Genomic DNA, 24,105 nt, shown 5'->3' with positions numbered 1-24,105 from the left:
CCATAATTCAAGTAATAAATAGCTACAGTTACAGTTGCCTTCTGTGAAAGCAGTAGCTCGAGAGAAGGACAAAATGGTTACCTTGAGCTCCTGAACAATGCTGACATGCTTCAGTCGTGCAGTTCGCTCGTCGGTGATGCAGAAGTCCCAGGAGGCAAACACCATGTTGCAGTACCGATGCAGCTTCCCTTCCGACACCAGCAGTGACTCCCGCACTCCAGCTGTCGTGCTGAACACGACAACAGGATGTCAGCACTTGCTGTTGCATGCCACAACGCAGAATGTCTAAAGTGGAGCTAAATTTTGTCTGTTGCGACCTCCTCTGCACTGTATAATCCCACTCCTGCAATAGCCCTTTCACAGGGCTGCAGCATGTAAAAATGAAATAAATAAATAAAATAAAAAAATTGTTCATCCAAATGCACAAATCAGGAATCAGGGCACCTCACAAGAACAGGTGCACAAAAAACTCCAGGCCTGCAAGGAACATGCAGCACTGTCACAGCGCAAGCAGGAGGAATAGCCTTCTTAGAGCCCGCTGTAAATTCTCTTAGGGTACCGACCGCAAGTACAGCTGCAAAGTACCATTCTGCCATAATTCATCATCATTTTGCAAAGTATCCGCGACACATCTGTAAGGCAATATGTGCACCTACGTAGCTGCATACTTTGTTGATGCTGTAACTGATGATGATTATCAGTGATGGCTAAGCCTTTCATAATGAGTGGGAAGCTTTAAACCCACTCATTAGGAAATTCACAAGGCATGATGCCTGGTGCGAATTTAAGCTTCTGCCATGCAATATTTTCATAGCTGCTAACATGACTTTTCACCTCTCATGAAGCTTCTAGAGGGTCCCCTTTCGAAGCAGCTTCAAGCATTATTGTGGCTCTGTGGCAGAGTACTTCACTGCCAAGCAGAGTGCCCGAGTTCCTTGCTTTCTTCTCGTTAGGGGCGAAGCTCCTTAGGATGTGGGTCGTTCCCTCCTCTGCAGTGGTATTAGTAAGTAGCCACCTTGCCCGATCGGCAACGGGCGAGCGCTGATCGGTAAAGGGTCATGACAAAAATGCTCATTTTTCTTAATAATATGTGGTAAATACTATTCGAACTATTCGATTCGGAATTATTCGACCAAATCACTATTCGCTTCGGATTCGCTTCAAAGCTTAAATTCACTATTCACCCATCCCTACTTTTTTATTGAAAAAAGAGGTAGTGCCTGTGCAAGTGACCCATTTGTATCACTGTTTAGTGCAGAAATATCTTTTTTAAATGCGAATGCATTTCTTATTCGGGGGTTGTCCTGCGTCCCTGGCCGGCATGTGCACAGGTGTTATCTCTCGGCGCGCTCCTCCTCGCCCCTAGCAACAGCTGCGCCGCGCCTAGCAACCGAAGCAGGTGGTGAGCGGCGGAGGGTAAGGGGGAGGAGGAGCGCGCGGGCGTGTGATGGCGCTCGCATCGCGGAGCAGCGGAGGGTAAGGGAGAGGAGGATTGTGTCCGGTGAGGGCGCTCGCATTGCGGAGCTCGCTCGGCGGAGAGAGAGCTCGGGCACTCCTCCTCTCCGCGCTCGGACCTATATATCATGCAGGGAGAGCGCGCTTTGGTGTCTTGATAGTGATGGAAGTCGGTAAAGTCGAATCTCTCGCGGCAACGATACCACTAGGACGAAATGTAACACAATGCAACTCGAGCATTACGCCTCTACGTGCACACTCTCGTCTCTCTTCATTAATTAATCGCACACTAATCGGGTGCACCCAAATGCATTCGCATTTCCTCACGATCCCCTTCAGGGAGGTGCAGATTTTTTTATTTAATCAGATGCATTAGAAAGCCCTGTGGGGATGTGGGAGAAGGGTACCTTTGATTTGTTTGTGCCTGCGCATTTAAACTGTCATATACATTATTTATTTATTTTATTTATTTATTTATTTATTTAAAGATACCTTACAGGCCCCTAGAGGCATTGCATAAAGAGGGAAAATACAATCAATGATCATAACATGTAAAATAATTATAAAACATGAAGAAGCAACACAAATATAGAGAGGAATGAAAATGAGAAGAAAATGTTAGAGTAACAGATGCGCACGAAAAAAACTAGCAGTATTGTGCTGGAATATATACAACTGAACAGGCAAGAGAACATACACTTTTGATCGTAACAGCTAACTAAACAATAAAATTTCACACAGTAAAATACAAACAATGGAATTACAAAACGAGTGAGACATAACTTGGATATTGCAACTATTGTATTATTTAACTAATGCCTAAGGTTCCATTAAACCAGTGGGTATCTTTCTGTGTGTCTCTTATTGCGCGCTGCGCTGTTTCCCAGTTGGCTCTTTAGTAATATGCTGCAGCAAAGTCACAACAAAAGTGAATTAAGACTCACTATCGAACCATAAGCAGCAGACAGAGCACAAAGCAGGCAACATTGGTCAACACGTAGGCCAAGGGAAAGTTGTAGCGAAGCTTGGTGCCTGCGATGTGGTCAACCGAGTTGATGTAACGACCAGCAAACAGGGCTGTCAGTTCCAACCAGCCCTGAAATGTGAAAAGTTCAAGAGTCAAGTCCAAATACTATAAAATTCTGAGCAGCCCCCCCCCCCCCCTTCCCTCCTTCAACAATTTGAAATTACCAGCAGAGTGGAGGGGGTGCTTTTCCGGAACGGCACCAAAATTCAAGATGGCAGCGGCAAGCCAGAAAAAGAAAAAAACAGAGTGCACATGGACTTCCTCAAAAGTCGCCTGGCTCTCGCTCATGGCATGGTGCCTTACACCAATTCAAAAACACGAAGGCAATGCAATCAGACAGCGGGAAGCATGGCATGGAAGCACCTCAGATGATGAGCCCCCGCCAATGCAACTATTTTGGGCAGCAGACACAGACCTTGGAGGCCTTACTTTTGCTAACTAGTCTGTCACAGACACCATCATGAATTAATGAATGAATGTGACCTTTATTGAAATAAAAGGACGACTCTTGGTCGTTGTTGGGTATAAGGTGGGAAAGGGGCAAGAAGATCAAAGGGTGAAGAGCATCTTCATGTCATGCCTTCGCACGAAGTCAGTCGACCTCTCCTACACCACTCGAAACAGGCCACTTTGACTACCGTATATTACGAGAGCTTTTTGGGCTTCATAGGTCAGACTTTATTAAGTTACGTAGAGCTGTCATGTCGGCGTGCAGCAGATGTCAAATTGCAAATACAGATCTTGAAGGCCATACTTTTGCTCGCGGCAAACTGAAAATCGTCATGAGTGTCATGCGCCCAGTTCTGGGTAAGGACGTTATGCGGGAAAGAAAAAAAATGAAATTTTGGCGACAATTTCGGCGACAAATTTCGGCCACAGGCGCTTCAAGATCAGGCCTGGACACAGTGTGTGATCAGGGTGTGGAGCATGACAGGGGGGGGGGGGGCGCTCTCCCGTAATGGCGTGGAAATTTGATATAAGCTGTGAAATTGGAGAAGGCGCTTGCTCAGGTGGGGGAATTTGCTCGGAATTTTACAGTAGGTTTTTACCAGACTTGTACGTAACAGTTTAGACATGTCATGATTATTTATAATCAACCAATTTCTTGTGTGTAATTGATCGATTACTTTTTGAACGGGAAAAATAGTTGTCCACCTGTTTTTCCAGCACAAAGCTACAAGGAAATCCATTTGGGTTTTATTGTAGCTTCGTGCGGAAAAAATAATGAACTTTTTCATAAACCAGCATGACATGCAGACACACAGTCAAGCTGTTGGGGGTCAATACATCCACGGTGAAATGAAAACATGTCAAGCATCTCAATGCACTAGTTTGCATGCAGAAAATTCTTAAGGCTGTTCTATCAACTATACCAACCTGCATTTATGCTGCAAGAGTTAAAGCAATGGGCATCTGTCGCGGGTTTGAAGTCCCAGTTCTTTAGCTCATTTTTCGTATTCTAATTTTATTTTTGTTCTTTAACCCTTTGAGGTGCTTCGTACACAAATGCGCACACAACATGTTTGTGCTAGTTATGTCGCCAGGAAAGAGCAAGATACATTGAGGTTTCGATTACTTGAACCTCCTGTGTATTATATGTCTCTTCAATTCACTTAATTTTCCTGTACTGTTGCATATGATCATTTTGCTGAAGGCCCTACCATGTTCGACAAGTTGTTTGACGTGCCACTTTCTGCGAGCTAATAAAAGTATAATTTTGCTTCGCTCAAAAAGAATATAACCGGAAACGAAGTTGAACAATACTTCTAGCCAGAGGTTTAATCCTACTTATACAAAAACAGAGCATGAATTACTTCAGGATAAATAGATAATTAATTACAATTTAATTAAGATTAATTGCTATAAAACACACAAATCAAAGTATTATGAGATTATTTTTGTTGCAATCGAATATCGAGCGCCTCGGAATAATGTTTTAAATTTGACGTATTTACAGACAGTTCTTCACAGGTCACACCTGAACGGGTTAATATTTATCACGTTTCAACTTTCTTCTAATGCCTTAAAAGCATTAAAGATAACTTCACTAATGAGCAAGTCTTTCACGCAATATGGAGGACAGCAAAGAGCTCACCGTTCCTTGGAGGAAGTCCTGTAGCGGTGAGATGCCCCCCTTGGTCTGGCCGGTCACTTGAAGGTGGTATTCGTCGTAGCACTGTTGCATCTTCTGCAAGGTGCGGTTGCCAGCTGCCCAGACATCACTCATCGCTTCTTCCTAGGTGTACGAATACAGTAGAACCCCGCTGTTACGTTCCTCACTGCTGCGTTTTCCCGGCTGTTACGTCGTTTTCCGCTGGTCCCGGCATAGCTCCCATAGGATACAATGTATTGGGAACCCCGCTGTTACGTCGTAACTGTCGAACCGTTCCCGTATGATACGTCGCGAAGTGCGCTCGGAGCCGACCGAGTGACTACCAAAGAGAGCGGCCATGGTGCATTTTCACGCAGCTTGGCCTCGTTTGACCGTAATATTAGCCGCGTGAGAGGCGCAAGCAACAGAATCTTTCAATTGATGCAAACAAAAGCATGGCCTTCGAGATTCAAATTGCAAAGATGGCGTCTATGACGTAACTGCTCGCGAAAGCAAGGCCTTCGAGATTGGCACTTACTATTGACAAAAGCATAGCCTTTGAGATTTGTATTGCACGAACATGGCGTGTATGACGTAATTGCTTGCGAAAGCAAGGCCTTCGAGATTGGCATTCACTTCTGCCATCGCGTTGGCGTAGACTCATCATCATCGTTATTTGTCGGAGAACGGGAGGAGTTCGAGCTGGTTGGAGCTCGCATGGTCGTGCGTGCGGTTCGCGGTCGGACTCGCCGCGCCGGTCGTGATTGCGTGTGCTTAGTTTTTTCATGCCTACAGCTGTTGGTGTTAAAAAAATCACATACGTTGATTACATTTCTGTGGATGAGGCCGTCCTAAGCTCCGCGTTTCTATCCATCGACTAGATCGCGGCTGGCGCGCCAATTTCCGTGCTGCTCGTGAGAATTGAAATAAAATTCTGTACCCCTAAATATTTTGCCGTTTTGCTGTTTTTCGGCTCTTACGTTTCCCGTCTCTTACGTTTATTTCCTACGGTCCCTTCAAAAACGTATCAGCGGGGTTCTACTGTAACATGGTCTTAAAGAGAGCTTTAGAGCAATGAAAAGTTATTTCCGTGACAGCTTTTCTCAGAGGCAGAGCGGCTCCTCATTGGAAAAACAGATTTTTGCCAGCATGTATATAACCACTGGCATGCTACTCTGTATAGGGATGGGGAATGGAATTAAAATATTTTTGAAGAGAGGAAAAAACAATAATAAAAAGAAAGAATATAAACAAATACGAAATGTGCAAGTGAACCTGATATAAATATTTACAACTCGGGTGTCAGGTAAGTTTAGATTTCTGTATAAAAAGCCAATCATTAGAGCTTTCCAATTAGGCCAATTCCTGAGGTTAAATTATGACTCTAAAACCCATCGCTGTCACCTAATATGCTCCGTAACATTAATGGATCGTGGCAAATCACCTCCATGTGTAGCTCAAACAACTGTCTCTTGTCGTGGCATTCAAGTAATATATGCTGCACTGCCTCTAAGCTGCCAGAGTTATCACAGTAGGGATTAGTGGTACGCCCTATGCGGTACAAATAAATGCTTGTGTATGCACGATGATACAGTGCCTCTAGGTGTCGAGGAAGTGTTTGGGAAACTGTCACACGCACTTCTGGGTCAATAAAACGCCAGAAAGTTGTCTTGGTGAAGCGACAGATTCTAAAAGGCGGTTGTCATGAGTAAGGAGAGGACGTATGGACGACGACCAAGTAGGAGGAGAAGCACCCGGAACAGGCACGAGCGCGTGCATGGTAGCAAACGGCGCGATGCGCGTGACACGAGCCGTAAACGAAGGCAGCAGTTCGATGAGCTGGGATTGTTTGCGTGGCTACTGGAGAAGAAGGTCGCATTGGCAGCTACGTTCTGTCAACGGGAAGGCAGCGGGCATTCGATTCCGGAGGCCGTGACGCTGGCACTCCGTGGCGTGGCTGTTGACCTCGACGGCGCTCGGGCGAGGCTCCTCGGAGGTGCTGCAGCACCTTGCGGCAATTCCGGACGCCCCAGCAGCAGTCCCCCTTCAAACTTCGGCCAGCAACAATCCCCGGGACGCCACGTCATCATGTACAGCAGGGGCCGAGCTCGTACTTAGGCCTAAGCGACAGAGACGCCTTGCCACGTCAGCGACCGGGAAGAGGCTTACGGCAGCTTGGCTAGCCGCCCCGTATCGGAGCGACAATTGAAGAGGATCGTCGGATACATCGACTGCGGATCCAACCCCACGGAGGCGGGACTTATGGAGTTTGACGGAACCAAGTAAGCGTGTTCCATCCAGACTACGATTCGACGGCGAGGCCTACGTGGCCAGACACTCTGGTAGCGACGCTAGTCGTAGGTTTGAAAGTACTGAGAATTGTGTTTGTTGACTTTCGCATATTTCTTTTGTGTTTATAAGATTTTCACTGTTAGTTATTTTGAGTGTTTTCTTATAGTTTCCCTGTGTGCAATTAAATTATGTTTGCTGTGCCAACCTGCGCCTTCTCAATCTATCTCCAACGCACACGCCTCCGAGATCAGTGACAGCGGTCTTTTTCTTGAGAGGCATATCTTTTTCTGCTGTTTAGGGCGTTGGCTTTGGTAAAAAATATTCTTGAAAAATTCCGGGTTGGAGTCCATTTCTAGCAGTTTTATCCACTTTTTCGTTTCCCGAAATACCAGGACGATCCACTGAAACGTAATGCCATGTCCAGCAATCTTAGCCTTGCGGTGAAGATAGGCAATATCAGATGCCACAGGTTCATGATTACCTCGCCTATGCGTGTTACACATACTTTGTAGGGCTGCTTTGGAATCTCTAAATATCACCCATGTTTTTGGAAGCTGCTGTCGTAGTATAAACGTAAGAGCCTCCTTAACGCCATATAGCTCAGCTGACGTAGATTATGTTGCTCTCTCAAGACGGGCACAAAAACTATGCTTCTTACTCTTTGCCTATTAAACTAGTTTATCATGTTTTTTAGGCATGTTAAATGTCTTTTACACGTGTATTGTTAAAACAGGTACAGTAAGTTTTCAAGAAGACAATGAGGAATTTCTCACTCACAGAAAGCTGGTTTGGTGGAGTCAGCCTTACTGACCATGCCATCATTCGTGGCAGTGTCGGCATGCTGAAAGTAAAGTCACTGTCATGAGAACTTGCAACAGGTACCTCATCATTTCGCTAAATGGATAGTATTACTGATATCAGTAGGCACAAGAAAAAGAAAGCACACACAAATGAAAGCTGTTTGATGCCTCACTATGGTCTCGCTCTTTACCCCAGATACTCCAATCTAAGGATTACTTATAATTAGGGGTGTGCGAATATTCGAAATTTCGAATATTTTTCGAATAGTGTTTGCTATTCGATTCGATTCGCACTGGAATTTTAATATTCGAACTATTCGAACTTCCCAAAAACAAATACAGTCAACATCCAATTGAAAGTGACCCCTTCATATTTTCAATATGCTTCACCTCATTGCACTCTCGTAATGCGGCCAAGCTGCCTTCCAGGCTACGTTACAGTCGAACTTTGCCAAGACACAATCAACATCCGATTGGAAGTGGTCCCTAGATTTTCAATATGCTTCACCTCATCACACCCCGGTATTGCGGCAAAGATGCCTTTCAAGCTCCGTTACGGTCGGACTTTGCCAAGACACTGTCAACGCCCGATTGAAAGTGGTCCCTAGATTTTTCAGTACGCTTCGCCTCATCACACCGGCGTATTGCGGCAAAGCTGCCTTTCAAGCTTCGCTACGGTCGCAAATGTATTAACTCAAGAAAACGTTGGTTCCAACATGGAGATGAAAGATGTGGAAGAGTTGGGGGCTCAATTAATGCTGTTTTGGGCCTGAAATTTGGGTAGGAAGTCCGAAAAATCGGTCGCCGAAGCTTTTTAGCATCCAAAATTTCAGATGTTCTTATATATCAACGTCTACAAGGCAGATTCGGAACTCCGGACTTGAAGGGAGCACACCCTTGTCTGCCACATCAGTTGGGCTTTCAAAGAAGTTGAAAGAGGAGGAGAGGCTGAGGAAATGGCATCTTTGCCTATCACATGTAAAGTGTTGTCGGCAACACTTTGGTTGCACCATATCATGTACATAAATAGAATTCGGCCTCTACATTGCCTCATTCTTGATAAGACAACTATGAAAGACCACCCTGCCAGTGCTTCATCAACCTAGCGAAAAGAAACACTTTCATGTTGCTATCTCATAAGAATATGCTTAGGAATACTGTCTAACTTTTTTTTTATGCAATTTAGCTTCGAAGTATTCGAAAAATATTCTAGAAATATTCTAGAAATATTCGAAAACTATTCTATTCGATTCGCACTCACACTTCAATATTCAAATTCGCTTCGCACCCAAAATTTTGCTATTCGCACAGCTCTACTTATAATATATAAACTGATTTCTTTCAAATCGAAAAAAAAAGGGAAAGCTCTCATTTTGCGACTTCGTTGTGCAACGTGTTCTATGTGGCCATTAATTCTTTCAGCTTCTGTGTGTGCAATTGTGCAGGCCAAGACACCAAGCTGATCAGGGGGTGGGGTAGGGGGGAGGAGGGGGAGGCAAAACCCTTGACAGCACCTTCCTTTCTTAATGCGTGCCATCCACATCCTTTGTCAGGTTGCCTAATTTCAAAAATTAAAACAAAGTGCTGTGCAAAAGAAACAAGGACAAGAAGAGAACGAGGACTGGCTGCAGCACCTCTTCTTGTCCGTGTTTCTTTTGCGCAGCACCTTGTTTTAATCATGCACGACTGACTCGCCCAGCAACATGCATTATTCAGGCTGCCTGTGGGGATCACCATTAGCAAAAATTAGCAGTATATATGTTGGAAGTCATGCGGTAACAGGAACTCGTTCCAAACCATGGCGGCTGCATTTTCGGTGGAGGCAAAAATGGTTGAGGCCCGTGTACTTAGATTTAGGTGCACGTTAAAGAACCCCAGGCGGTTGAAATTTGCGGAGCCCTCCACTACGGCGTCCCTCATAATCATATCGTGGTGACGTTAAATCCCAACAATTATTAACAGAAATCAGTAAAACAAGAGCTGCTCCAGCCCTGCCAAGACAGAGTGCATCAAAACTAAATGCATCACCTCGGTCGTCAGTGGTGTGTTAGGACCACAACAACATCGCAGTTTACCGTATTTACTCGATTCTACCGCGCCCTCGATTGTAACGCGCACCCGTTTTCCGCCACCAAAAAAAAAAAAAGTAATACATCGATTGTAACGCGCACCCATTTTTTGTGAGAGAAAAGAACAAAAAAAGTCCGTAGGAGTCAAACTTCGCACAACCAGAAGAACAAGTATTTGGGTTTTAAAGAACTAAAGTTTCAAAAAAGTAAAACACAAAGTCAAAAAGCGGGCCTTGCCGCTAAAACTGTCACCACTACGGCGGCGATACGAGTCGCGTAATGGATCAGTCCTCGTCGCTGTCGGACAACTCCTTGTCGCTGTCATCACTCTTCGATTTCGGGAAACCGGCCCTGCTTTTGTCCACAGAAACTTTTTCGTGAAGCTTTGCTGTAAAAAATCTGCTTCTGTTTGCGCCAGTCTCGCGCGCACGTTTTGGGAACTCCGAACGACCGCGATGCGGCCCGATTTCCGTCCGTCTCTCTGCACATGTAATAACTATTCTCTTAAATGCGGCATCGTGGTACACTAGTCGAGTATTTGGAGCCGTCGATGCGAACGCAGAACGGGATGACAATCTCCTCAGCACACGTACGAACTGAAAAAATCGCAGAAATGGCCAAGGCGCGTAGGAAGCGGCCATTTTGAAATGTCGATGGCAATACGATAACCGAGTTTCTTTTTTTTTCGGTACTCGATTCTAACGCGCATGCGATTTTTGGACTCGTTTTCCCGGAAAAAAGGTGCGCGTTAGATTCGAGTAAATACGGTAATTTCAGCACTCGTTGATCTCACCCAGTAACTGCAGTGGAAGCCATTGTTTCATTTGGCTCGAACACAGTTGGCAGAATCCAGTGCGGGGTGATGATGAACAGTGCCGGCAGCATGAACATGAGCAGGTTGAGCAGCAGTAGCCAGCGCAGGAAAAGGAAGTACGACACCACCCCAGTGCCAAAGTGACCTGCACCAGACAGAGACTCTTGAGGAAGTTTTGGACCACTGACAACAATAACAGCACTCGGGAATTCCTTAAAAATTTTGAAGGTGAGATAACTTGCAAGACAGATTTCTTGTGGACACTCATACATCTCCAATCAGTGGCTGATATATCCTAGAACATATCAATTTTAAAGTGTGTGCCATGCAAATGTGTTTAACTATACTTGCACCCTTAATGCAACATATGAAATGCAGCATATGAAAGAAGCGGAATTGCTTGAGAGGCTCATTTTTAGAGCACAGCTCTTAGGCACGTGTTCCTGCATTGAGTGGTGGCGGTGCCGTCACCATCGGTGGCATAACCGATAGACATGAAAAAATAAAATGAGAAAAAAACACCCAGGATCCAATGGGATTTCAACCCGGGCCCTCTGCGTGGCAGTCGTGTATTCTACCACAGAGCCATGCTGGTGCTTGAAACTCATTAGCAAAAAGACCCTATACAGGCGTCATGTCGGGCAAGGAATCATATTAACATATGTAATATAGCGTGGCAGAAGAGTAAAATAATAACCAGTCGTCACACAATGCTAATTGCGCAAAGAGTGTGTTTTAGTGCTTCCTACCCACTGCAAAGTGCTCAGCCATAATTCTTCATCGTCATCAGCTACATGTAGCACCAACAAAGTGCACATAATACCTTGCAGGTGTGTAGCGGGGACCTCGCTTATCTGCAGAAAGACGAATAACGGCATAGTGGGTGCTGTCCTACTTCACGAAAATTATGATATATGGCGTAGTCGACACCTTGCGGAAATAATTTGCATTAAGCATTATTGTAATCGTCAGTGAAATTTCTTTTTGTTGGATACAACCAATGAAACCATCAGAAAGTTAAGCCAGGGAAGGCATAGTGGACATTATTTGTTGTTTCTAACTGTAGTGTAATAATTATGACCTAAACTGAAAGGAACTAAAGTTGACAAAAAATCACCCTTTCCATTGGTGGGATGCGAACCCACAACCTTCAAATTCAAAGGTGGTGGGTTCACAATATTCTAAGGTTCTGGGTTCGAAGTCCACCAACAGAAAGGGCGATTTTTCTTCCACTTTAGTTCCTTCCAATTTAGTTCATAATCATTACACTACAGTTAAAAACAACACATAATGTCCCCCATGCCTACCTAGCTCTGTCGGTTTCATTGGATACGCAATGCAACATATTCATATGCAACATATTCTGGGCTTGAGCTTCCTGGGTACAACACAAACAGAGCAACAAGATCAGGCAAGCAGCAGTGCTGTGTCCTGTACCTTTGGTGAACCTTAGTTTGCACTTTCTATCGCTAATTCGTCCTCGTGCACGTGCACAAATTCTCTGACACAGTGGAAACAGTACAGTGGAAAAGATGCTACTTGGGAAAGAAAGAGCAATTGAAAGAACATTGCCATGAGAGCAAGGCATACCTTCGATGGTTTTAAGTGCACTTGACCACATCGTGAGCCATGCTGTGATATCCCTGCCAAGTTCTGAGGCTTTCTTCATTGCCTGAAAAAAGGGAAGAGTCAGCCTTGCGTGAGCCACAAGAAAAAATGATGCTGGGGACAGCACAGTCACGGACACCTTGAGGGGGGAAAAAAAATCAAACAATGTATTTACTTTGGCTTGATGCTTATTAAACTATTTATGTCGGCAGAAACCAAGCAGTGATTAATGGAGCCCCAGCAAGCACCTTATTGTTTGCTCAAAAGGACAGACTGATGGGCTAGTTGGTAGTGCATAATTCAGAATAGTCAAAGCACACAGTGTGTGACCCCCCCCCCCCCTCTTTTTTCTTCGCGCGGTGTCGTGTGTATATATATGCGATCACGTGCAATAAACACCAAGTTGTTAGTCAGCGCTGTGTCCTGTCTTGATCTGTCGCCGTCCGTGCACTTCTTTGCACTACCGTTCTGAATTATTGTTTGTAGCACGAATTATTAAAACTAAGGCACTAATGACAACATAAGCTACCAGGTACTACACATGAAAGAATTATGGCAGTAAACTTCAAGGTGAAATCATCATACCTCATAGGTGAAGTAGCGCACTTTTGACGAGGACAAAGGGGACAAGAAAGACACGACACTTGCTACCTTAATGTGGCAGCATGAACATGAGCACATGCTTAGAGCCACATACTTAGAGTACGTAGCAAGTGTCATGTCTGTCTTGTCATCACAAAGGCTCTTTGTCCTCATTAAAAGTGCACAACTTCACCTATAAGGTATGATGATCAAACACCAACCAGCCCAGTTTTCAACCCTATTGAACTTCAATGTGAAACATTTAAGCCCATGAACTGGGATGTTAGGTTTTCGATCCAATTCAATGAAGAGATTCTAAGCAGATATATAACCTAACTTGGCGGCAATCGAAAAATCATCTGAACTAAATGGCTCATTTCTCATTCATTATACGTGGATGACAGCAATGTTATTGCAGTTATTTTAGTGTCAATTCTATCCCCTGCTTGACGTCAGAAATGCATTCTCCTTGTACAATGTGCAGTGTGAGGAATCATACGCCACACGTCAGCCATCATCACCAATGAAGTAAAAAAATAGCAGCAATGATACAGATCTCTGTTAAACAGTGCTCAGTCATTGAAACGCAATAACCAGACAGCACAATGGCTGCACTTTGAGCGGGTGCAAATGCAGTCATAATGCATCACAAAGGCTCTTGCTTCCATCATACATCATAATACATCAGCTTGCTGTCATCAGCGCCTTCCAAAGCATAAAATAATCTGACAGTCCCTTTAGCTAATGCTAAGGAGAGCACAGGCAAAAGCATATGCTCTCATGTTTGATTCACTGTCTGTTCACATTTTATTCACCTTTAATTCACTTTTTATTCCTTTAAGTTCACCATACTTCATATTTCATCCACATTTTGCACTTGATGATCACTTCTGATTACTTTGCATACACTTGCTACTTTAGATCACTTTGTTTCACAATTTATTCACCTTTACTTAGCTTGAATTCTCAACCAGGGATTGAGAGTGTGCACCGCCATGGGCGTCGGCAGTGTTTTGTTTTGGGGGGTGCAAATCCACGTTGCATCGGGAGCACCGGTGTAGCTTGGAAAAGGGGCAAGAGGGCCAAGTGCCCCATTTGCACCCCCCCCTGCCGACGCCCATGTACATCACATGTGCCTTTTGGTACTATTTGTGTTGACAACACTGAAAACTGGGTTTTTTTTTTCTCGTGAGCTATATGAGCCTTTAGCCTTAAAAAGTGTTACAGGGTGTCTACCGAGTTGACATTTCTAAATTCCCCGAGTTTTCCAGGTTTTCCCTGAGTGTTTTTGCTGAAATTCCCTGAGTGAAACAGAACTTTGTTTTATGTCAAGATGGGTAGAGACCATATCGCTCGGTGATGTCACTCTCTAATACGCATTTTAGAAAATGAAAACGACTTAATCCCATTTTAATAGTACATAGAACAGATAAACCTCAATATAGCGAAGTTGGTAAAATCGGCAACTCACTTTGTTATATCGAAACTTCGTTAAACTGAAATTCGACCTTTCATGCAAGCACAGTTACCGAAGGATTAATCTTAAACTGAAAAGGCCACAAGAATGCTCGACTAATATGGCAACATGAAAAAACTTTTTTTTTTATTTTTTGCGTGAAAAAAATCAATTTTGTTGAGCCTGAGATGCAGCAATCACAGTTAGATGCCTTGCCAGAGTGTCACATGTAAAGACGAAACAAATGCGGGTTTAATGCACTGTGGAATTGCGCTTGTTCTGCTGCTGCGGGTTGTTGTCAAATCCTCGCGCGTTGCCCAGAGCAATGCAACGCCTTTGCTATCATGTTGCCCAACCGAACAATTTGCTCTCCACGAACGCACAACATAAAAAGAGTCAGTTTCACCGCGAGAGCAAAATAGTAAATCCGATAGCAACAAAGAGGAATTTTATATGAATATAGGCTAGCAGCTCGCTCCTTCAGGAAACGCAGCCGCTGCACTAAGAGAAGTGCCCTATCTATGATCTATGGCTCAGGGGCGGATTCAGGTACATAATGAGGGGGGGGGGGTACAAAGGCTGAAGCCAACGCTCAGCAGTGCATTTTGGTGGGTCACGCATATTTACAACAGCCCAGAGGGGATTATGGCGGTGCCTAAGAAGCCTTCGTTGGAAATGTGCATAGGGAAGCAGGAAAGAGCGGAACGATGAGGAGAGATGTAGAGAGCAGGGACAAGATTCTCTTTACCCCTTTTGGGCAGTGGCAGGCAAAGCAACCTGACAAAGGGGGCAAACTCGACAAGCAAGCCTGACAAAGGAGGTGGACGACAGGCACTGAAGGGAGGGGGCGGGGGCTGGCTTGGGGGCGGGGGGGGGGGCGATCGCCGCTATCGCCCCCCCCCCCCCGGGATCTGCCACTGCTATGGCTTCAACGGAAGTTTTGCAATTAGAGCACAACACCTGCAAAGGTATGAGCCGTCTGCTGATCCCCACTAAAGATACCGCGGCGCACGCGACCACGCCCGCTGGTACAAAGTACGCACTTACTGTCGGACTCACGCAGTCACCCCCCCCCCTTCCCAACGCGCCGGCTCCTATCCATGTGCCCATCGTGCGAATGAGACGGTCGGCTCGTTTCATCTCTGCTTAAGCCCCGTTCGTCGGCAGCGCTCGCGCATTTTTACTCGCACATGGAGCATGCGACGCGCGAGGTGATGTAATCGCAATTTGGACTTGATAGGGAAGATCATGGCGAAGGCAAAAAATTCGCGTCGGAGTGTCTATATAATTGCTATCGCACAAAAAAAAAGCAATATAGCTGCGGGCTAACATCGCATGAAAGCACGGCAACAGCCTGAATTACGGCACATCCGATTATGGTGGAAACGTTACCGTTTTCCGACACCGCGCGCCGGATCGAGCATGTGGTACCCGTGCTGGTGTCGCGAATTTCGGTCGCCGCTATGCCATGGCTCTAAAAAGTTTTGTAATTCGGCTTTATAGCAAACACCCACGTGGTGTGGCTGGTAATTGCCAGCTGCAGCCGCAAAAAATTTCAGTCGACTGCCTAAAACTTGTTTCAGCAGTGCCCTCACCGGGGAAAAAAAGAAATAAAAAAGCTTTCACTTGCTGTGAATGGGCCCGTTAGTTACGCTAGCTCTCGCCTGGAAATTTATTATATTCTTCACGGAGTCCTAAATAGCATCTTTGAAGCTCGGGATCAGAGCGAGTGAGCTCTCCGATAACAGCCAACAAGCGTCTTTTTTCTCGCCGATCGGGATGGCTTGCCAGATACGAGCCTTGTCGAAGACATCCGCTTCCTGCGCGATCGCGATCGCTTGCAAGATAACTCAAGCTCGTTACATCTACTGCTACCGCTTCTACAACTAATCATGCTTGTTACTTGACACGCGGCGATAACAAAAACACCATATCGGGCGCTAACGCACAGCACGCGCGAGAAAGATTACAGAACTACACCGCGTACTCCCAGAACATCCTGACAACATTGCGCGATACGATGTGTCGTGGTTCGCGGTTCCCGCATGCCACGCATTAGCCGGATTCTCTCCCACTTCACCGCTCCGAAGGCGATGACAGCATCATGACTTCCCCGCAGCCGCAGCGGCCGTTTGATTTGAAAAATGCGTTCACAAAATATCGAGCAAGCGCTACCGCGACTTTCGTCGCCTTTCAATAAAGATACTGTGGATTTTCCCTGATGGGAGCACAATTTCCCTGAGTTTTCCCTGAGAATTTCCAGACTACCCAAAATCCCTGAGAATTCCCGGTTTTCCCGGTTTTCCCGGTCGGTAGACACCCTGTACAGTAACAGTTAGCAGCCACATGCTTAGAGTATTACGTTTCAGTTGCTGAACACTACATTAGTGAACAGCAGAGCACTGCCACACCAGTGAACATAGCTACATAAAATGCCTAGAACAACCCTCAAAGCAGGAAAATCAAAGATACCAGTTCTTGTTGGTCGCAACAACACAAAGTCGAGAGATAATGAAGCCAAGGAGAGCAAACGGAACAGTAAATTGCAGTTTCTTCGAAGTGCAGGAATAATAATCTAAAGACAAATGAAAGTGCACAAAAAAATAATGCAGCCTTTGTGGTAGCCAAACCACACAACCTTCACACTGCACGTGCGCTACTATCTGCGTTATGGTGGCAGCTGCAGTCCTGTCCACACTATTGGGTATTTATGTAGTGCAATGTACACACAGCACAGAGGAGGTTGAAAGTTTGCACTGACATTTTATTTTTCCACTTTCATTCCCTTTTAGCTTATAAATTAAGCACTTCAATTTAAACTATACTAAAATTCCCCAGTGCTTCCATGGCCTTCACTGTTAGTAGGCTTCATATAGTAAGAGTTTTGCACTAATAAAGGCAAGTATAAAGAAAATGAAATGTAAAATGTTAAACCTTGAAGCTTTTCAAGTTCCAGGCATCAAATTTCTCCCCTTCGTGCGGTGGCGACCTCTGCAGTTGATTTCTGCAAGTAAAAGTGCACAGCATAAGCACTGTGTTGGCACAATAAGCCACCCATTTGGAGGCCCACAGCAGCATAAATAGATGCAAGGCAGCATAAATAGATACTTGGTCATCAGTGATCTCATAAAATGATCAATCAAAAAAATATATATATTTTTTGATGGGATTTCAGTTTGATGCAAACCACGGTGTAAGACAAAGTATACTTGGAAAACCAGCTCAAAAATGACTGAGACACACAGGAAAATAAGGACACAGCTGTCTAACAACTGAAATTTACTGAACAAAGCAGAAGAAATGAAAAACCAACACCATGCGTGTGCAGTACTCTAGGTTACATGAAAGAAAATCTTCTAAGCATGTGTACCTTGCAATCTAACAAACAAACGAAAGTTCCGACATAAAGTCATCACGCATCATTTTCATGAAAAACGCTTCCGCAAGTTCCGAGCCTTTTTAAGTTTGTGCTTCAAGATGATGATTGTGTTATTGAAGAAAGGGTTAGACCCACATGACCTGCAATGAACTGAAAGATGTGATGTCAGCGTTCCCTTTAAGGTATTTTTATGCTCTAAGGCATTTTTATGAGCACTGTGTTGAAGTTGTTCAACACAGCGCTCGTCCTGTGTCCTTCTTTTCCTGTATGTCTCTGTTGTTTTCGCACTGGTTTTCCACGTATGTATGGATTCCAACTTGCCCACCTTTCTACCTTACTGACATAGAATACGGTACTTCATGTGAGGAAACTCGTGAGGCATGATCAACCAGATGAAGTACTAACGGCGCATGCCCTTTGGCCTTTCAACAGCAGCAACTTGGCAGGAAGACCACACGACAGGAAAGGTGTTTTTTTTTAGTTGCAATATAGACTTGTCCTAACGACAGATTACTTTGTGTGTATACGTGTATTAGATGTGTGCCGTAAGACCAGTGTTGTGTATGATGTTTTATCTCCTCTTGCTCTCGCAACTGGCACTTTGCGGGAAATCCAAGTTCAATGACAGACAAGCGCGTGCGTGTACCTCAGCGTGGTCAAGCCATTGTCGGGCGCACGCAAAACATAAGCACCTTTTGCCTCTCCGACAGTGAGCTACTATCACCACACGGCTCAGTCACTTCTGACTTTCCCACAAAGCAGTCGTTGCTGTAGGAACAAAAGACAAAACATTTTTGGCCTTGGAGTTGCAGCAACAGTGTGCCCTTCGGTGGGACAATGCAACTTCAGGGACAAAAAAGCTTTTCTCTCTCGTTGCATCATCTTGCTCATAGATTGATAGCCACAGCTGTTAGAGGACAGAGTGGCACTTGAGATCGGTACTTATCAGTTATCAGCAGACACCGGATTTTAGGCATATGCCTATTTTGTTCCTTGCATTCCTATTGCCCTACTTTGATATGTGAGCATGAATTAGAGGTTAAGAAGGGTTTTTATAGTGTTTTTATAGCGCCTATAAATGCCTATAAGTGCCTATAAATGCCTATTTTCAAAATCAGCACCTATATGGACACTATTTAACCTCAAATATCACTTTCGAGTGCAGTCTGAGACCGAGAGACATTGACTGTTCCAAACTCTTTGGGGTTCAACCTAGTCCTCAGGTTCCACCAACTTCCGGAAAACAACCACTAGCAGCATATTGAAAATCAGTTCTGCGGAATTCTGCAAGGTGGCGGAAGCGTTAAGAAAGGGAAAAATAGACAACCACCTATTTGTAGCACGAAGCCACAAGAGCCTCTTAGTCGCCGAAAAATTCGTCCTGGTCCGTGGTTTGAACCCGCAACCAACGCCTTTCCGGGGCGGTCGCTCTACCAAGAGACTAAGAGGCTTTCTTTCTGTGAAATCCGTATGAATTTCCTGGTGGCTTCGTGCTACAAATGGGTGGTTGTCTATTTAACCGCTAGCAGCACGTGCAATGGGACGTGCCGGCCACCATACGCCACCACGTTAACATGGTGCAAGCAGTTGCCAAATGCAAAACCGTGGAGAACCATCAGAGGAAAGGAGAGTGAAGAGCGAAAGAAAGAAAGATGTGATGAGCACGCGGCTTTTATTTTGTTTGTAATTTACTTCTTAAGGTGTTCAATGACAGAGAAGAAATTTACCATACATGATAAGACCCGGCCAATATGAGGCATCCCTCCCTTCTGGTCTTTTAGAGGTCTGGCTATCTGCTGCTATGCTGTCTTTCTAAGCCATGCCGAAAAAAAAAAAGAGACCTAGGAGTGTGTTGATTTGACAGTAGGCACTTTACTCACCATGCTGTAGAATAAAAGGAGAGACTGTATTCTGCAAACCATGCGGAAAAAGGTCGATAGCAAGGCTATGTTAAACTGTTTGCGCCTTTTTGCCGTCACAAACAACTTTCTTTTTTTTCTGCCATAGATCGCGCATGTCTTTGTTTTGAAATTATTTGCATTTATGCAAACACTTATTGTGCCTGCATTTACAACATTGGGAGGCGTAAAACGTGCTTTGCCTGCCTATTTTTTGTGCCTAAACGCTGTTTAGCCTGCCTATTTTTGGCACCCACCCGACCACCCGTCCGCCCGCCCGTCTGTCCATTTATTTATTTATTTATTTGCACCTTACAGCATACAATGAAATGCTATATGTTTTCAACAAATAAATAAGGCTGTACTAATTATTTCACAACCTTGAAGTTTTGCACTTCTCTTACCGAGTACTTCAATAACCAATGGGCCAACTTTGATTTCTATTATCCCTCTTAGCCTGCCTGTGAGAACAAGGACAAGCTCTAAAGTGAACACCAAAGAGACAACCAGTGATGCGATAAAACATGCAAGCTGCCTAATCGAGGCATTCCACTACAATAAAACGCTTTTGATGAGTCTTAGTGTTGCACAGTATGCATGCCACACCTCACTATAAGCACAAGCTCTAGTTGGTTTAGTGTGAGGCCTACACATTGACGTTGTTGTTGTTAATATGTACCATCCAGTCGCTGTTAACTCCTTATGACACCATGAACTTTGAACGCCTGCGAGACGTGCTTAATAAGTTATTTAAGCTCACCTATTACCTAATGCATCTATTAATGCAGGATGGCTGAGGCAGGTTGGTAGACCCAGAGATGTCTTGCCCTATTTATCTATTACTAAAACACCAATGCAAAGATCGGTAACTAAGCAGGCCATAAGTCTTTGTACTGCATTTGAATTTTCACTATGGATGGAAATGGCACAGTACAGTTGTTAGAGCAACTGGCTCAAGTTCAAGCTGATCTCAGAGACGAAAAAATTCCGTTTTGCTCAGTAAAACAGACTCGCACATCAACAAATACCGCATTTAGGATTGCGTAAATGGCTACCACTACAGACAGATCAAGCATTCGCCACAACCACAATGTGCACCCCAAGCACCTCTGCATACCTTTTAGCCCAACTTGTGCGCTTAATTTTTCCATGAAATTCCTCCAAAAGTTCTTCTGCCTCTTCTTCTACAGCCCTTGCCTCAGCTCTAGCTTCTTCCATTCCCATTTCCATTGCAATCCTCCTCGCATTCTTCATCGTCGCAAACCTCTGCGACCCTCCAGCCACGAGGGATCCGACGCGCCTCCCCGATGCCCCACGCTGTTGCCTCTCTCTTTCTCTGCATCGCGGAATTTCGAGAAGACCATCTTTGGTATCGCCATTGGGAGAAAACGTCGTTGGTGTCAATGGTGTTCGCCTTGGAACGACTGCACCTTCGTGCGTTGCTGGTTCCGGAGTGAGTGCAAGCTTAGGGAGTACCTTTCCATGTCGCTTTCTAGCAGAACTTTGGTCCAGTATCGCCCACTCGGACTCCATGTCAGCGCTTCGCGATTCCCCTCGGCGACCCTCAACACTATCCTCACCGCTGTAACTCTTGCCCACAAACCTTTCTGAACTACGATCCGAAATGTTGTCATCCCTGAGTGTTTGTATAGAGTAAGGAGTATGATTGTCACTGCTTTTTTCTTCTCGGTACAGATCTTGGGCTCTGAAGACGTCTTCGCTACCACACACGCCATCACCTTCGTACGCACTGTTTCTGTACATGTGTGATTCACGTTCATTGCTGTAACGATCAACACATTGTTGCACCGACAGAGGGTTAGGACTGCGTAACCCACGCTGACGAAAACTCCCAACGGGGCTCTTTCTTCTGTCCACATGCTGTGAACTTTGGTGTGGCAGGTATTCATCATCATCCCTTCGCTTACGATAGTACAAGTGTTCTTCACTGTCACTGTCTTCCTGGTTCCTATGATGGCCGTGATAAGTGTCATGGGTATCATGAGTGTCATCGTACTCATAGACACTATTTCTGTTCCTCTCACGGTGCTGGTCTTCATCCCTGTGATAATTGTCGCAGCTCCACTCTCTAGCATCCTCAAGACTGTAGCTGCTAGGCTCGTCATAGCCAACCTCAGCATGGCGATGCGCACCCTGTCTCAAATCTGTGTGGTGGTGGCCACTTCCGTGGTAGCGATTGCTACTATCCTCGACATATTCTTCTTCAGCTTTGTACTTTCCATTCAACCTGCCACAGTAGTCATCAGAAGTTCTAATGTCATTCTCACGTCTTTCATCTGTCAAAGAGTGGCTGTAATCTTGGCCGTGACTGTAACCTCTCCCATAGCTCATTTCAGAATCTGTGATAGCTGGTCGTTGACTTCTGCGACCATTGTAACCTCTTGCAAAGCTATCTTCCCTTTCTTTCCTTTTGCGTACATTTTGAGTGCTACCGTAACAATCGTAACATTCAACCTCGTGATCCCTGCTCTCATCTCTTATCACATTCTGTTGACCGCCGCTACCTCTCTGGTCGTGACCGCTGCGTCTTGCCAACTTCTGTTGCTGCTGCTGCTGCTCGTCATAAAAGTCATCATCATAGCTGTTGCCAAGCCAATCTTGTGACGTGCGCTGACCATCATTACAGTAGCCCTCATAGTCTCTTTCGCTGACATACCTCTTCTGAGGATGCCTCTCCTCGCGTCCACTATCTCGATAATAATCACACTCTCTCACCTCTTCGTCGCTCATATGCGCATAAGTCTCGGGCTCGTAACCTCGATTTTCGTAGGCTTCATAATCCCATCTCAGTCTTCCCTCGTGACACTCACGTTGCCTCCACGAATCACCGGCAGCACCCAAGTATAGACGATCGTCGCGGCCTCTTGGACCCTGGTATCCACCGTCCTCGTAACCATCAGCATCCGACACATGAGATCGATGTTGCCTGAGCTTATCCTTGCTTCTCCGATCCATGAGAGACTGCTTCGCGCAGTCCTAGGAGTACAGCATGCAGGAACCACGACAACTGGGGAATGTGCCAGACGGGCCTCTCAGCATAACGTGTGCTACCCTATCAGAGCCGCGCAGATAATGGCCCCTTTGAGAGCTTCAAGCCGGTGACCGGCTCTCCTTGACAGCTGTGCCGATAAGTGTTCAAAGGTGGCCTCAAACAATGCAATGCCTAGTGCGCTGTCTAAAGTCTAAAAGGGTGCAGCATGCACCTTCTAGATAAGGTAACTGTATGAAGCGATTCCTAGTACTCCGTCTGAGAAGCTGCAGCGCACGATTTCTGGGATAAAGAAATTGCACAAGCATATGCAATCATAAGGGAAAAAAGAGAAATTGGCACACAACCTCTACTAACTATTAAGTTAACATATTTCGTTCATAAAGTCAGAATGCCTAGATTATGTTTTAAATGTACTGTTTCAATGCTTGTTTTAGGTGTTTGTGTCATGATTTTATGAACCAATAGTTTGTAACATCATCTTGTAATTCTGCTTCCTAATAACTACAATCGCACCATTATGAACATTTTATTCCTTCTTTGTAATTCATAATCTTACTTTTCTGTTTTTTCTTACCACTTCTCTCTGTAATGTCTGTTGACCCAGAGAGTATCATTATTAAATAATAATATAGGTGCATGTCCGCAGCCCAGCTTCTTAGGTAATGCCTTCAACACCCAGGCTACTGCTTACTGGACTCATACAAGCCTGAATACAACAGTTAAACAACAACAAAAAAGAGCAACAACAGTAGTCAATTATAAAGCAACCAAGACAGAACTGCACAATGCTGGTAAAGGTTGGGTATGCTAGCCATCTATGTTAATTCTACTGTTAGATTCTTACAGCATCATTAATTACACAGGCAACCTGTGTTTTCCTCACTTACACAAACATATTAAGGTAGCACCCATTATTGCTCTTAAGCAATTACAAAACGATTACAAAATAATCACGGTTTTGAACAATAATAAATGCCTTGATGAGCATACAATAGATTGTACACGTAAGCACCTACAGAGAAAATAGACCTTGCTACAGCTGTTCTCTGCCTGAATGTTTCTAGGCTACTGTCTATGCATTTACAGTAGTTTCAGTATCTCAGTAATTTTGTGGAAACATAGCATACATTTCCTATCTTTAATTTTCATTGTTACTGTGCACCAGGCCCGTAGCCAGGAATTTTTTTCGGGGGGGGGCACTTGCTGGAAACCTTAATAATTTGAGAAAAACGTCTATTTTCATACTTTATTTTCGATAAAACACCATCTGTCATCAAAATTTCGGGGAGGGGGAGGGCAGGCCCCCTGGGCCCCCCCCTGGCTACGGGCCTGCTGTGCACGCACAATGTTCATGTGCCCATCTACATAAATGCAATGACTTTGCACTGCAAGAGGACCTACTACATACTGGGTACAGTGTGCCAAATGAGAGCTGTCTTCTACATTTATTATTTGCATTTGATGCAAAAACACCGATTATCCTAAGCATCAGCCGTAGTCAGCACCCAACTAGGCCTTCCTGCTCTGTATGTCATTTGTCATGCGCTTATTAAAACAGAATAAATTTCTGTTTAAAGAATGTGATTTGTAAACTTTGAATTTGTTTTTCTCCCTTTCTTT

The 24,105-nt window shown here is 44.8% G+C and overlaps 1 protein-coding gene across 3 annotated transcripts in view; it reads right to left on the bottom strand.

Moving 5' to 3' along the window:
• The window catches only part of LOC119400489 (transmembrane channel-like protein 7), a 52,810-nt gene that overhangs the window by 15,995 nt on the left and 12,710 nt on the right, over positions 1–24,105 (bottom strand). For 2 of the 3 annotated variants that reach the window (XM_037667547.2, XM_037667548.2), the window contains exons 5-11: positions 17,130–17,199; positions 12,140–12,221; positions 10,529–10,694; positions 7,644–7,707; positions 4,578–4,718; positions 2,400–2,551; positions 82–229 (exon numbers count right to left, since the gene is read on the bottom strand). In XM_037667547.2, the coding sequence (XP_037523475.1) occupies positions 82–229; positions 2,400–2,551; positions 4,578–4,718; positions 7,644–7,707; positions 10,529–10,694; positions 12,140–12,221; positions 17,130–17,199 (823 nt within the window). Of the gene's footprint in view, positions 1–81; positions 230–2,399; positions 2,552–4,577; positions 4,719–7,643; positions 7,708–10,528; positions 10,695–12,139; positions 12,222–17,129; positions 17,200–20,589; positions 21,021–24,105 lie in introns of those variants that run through there. The other variant, XM_049418085.1, reaches the window with a different exon arrangement.

This window comes from Rhipicephalus sanguineus, chromosome 7 (assembly GCF_013339695.2).
Source record: "Rhipicephalus sanguineus isolate Rsan-2018 chromosome 7, BIME_Rsan_1.4, whole genome shotgun sequence".
Taxonomy (NCBI): domain Eukaryota; kingdom Metazoa; phylum Arthropoda; class Arachnida; order Ixodida; family Ixodidae; genus Rhipicephalus; species Rhipicephalus sanguineus.
The sequence above is the reverse complement of the archived record's forward strand: the minus strand, read 5'-3'. Positions and strand labels throughout refer to the sequence as shown.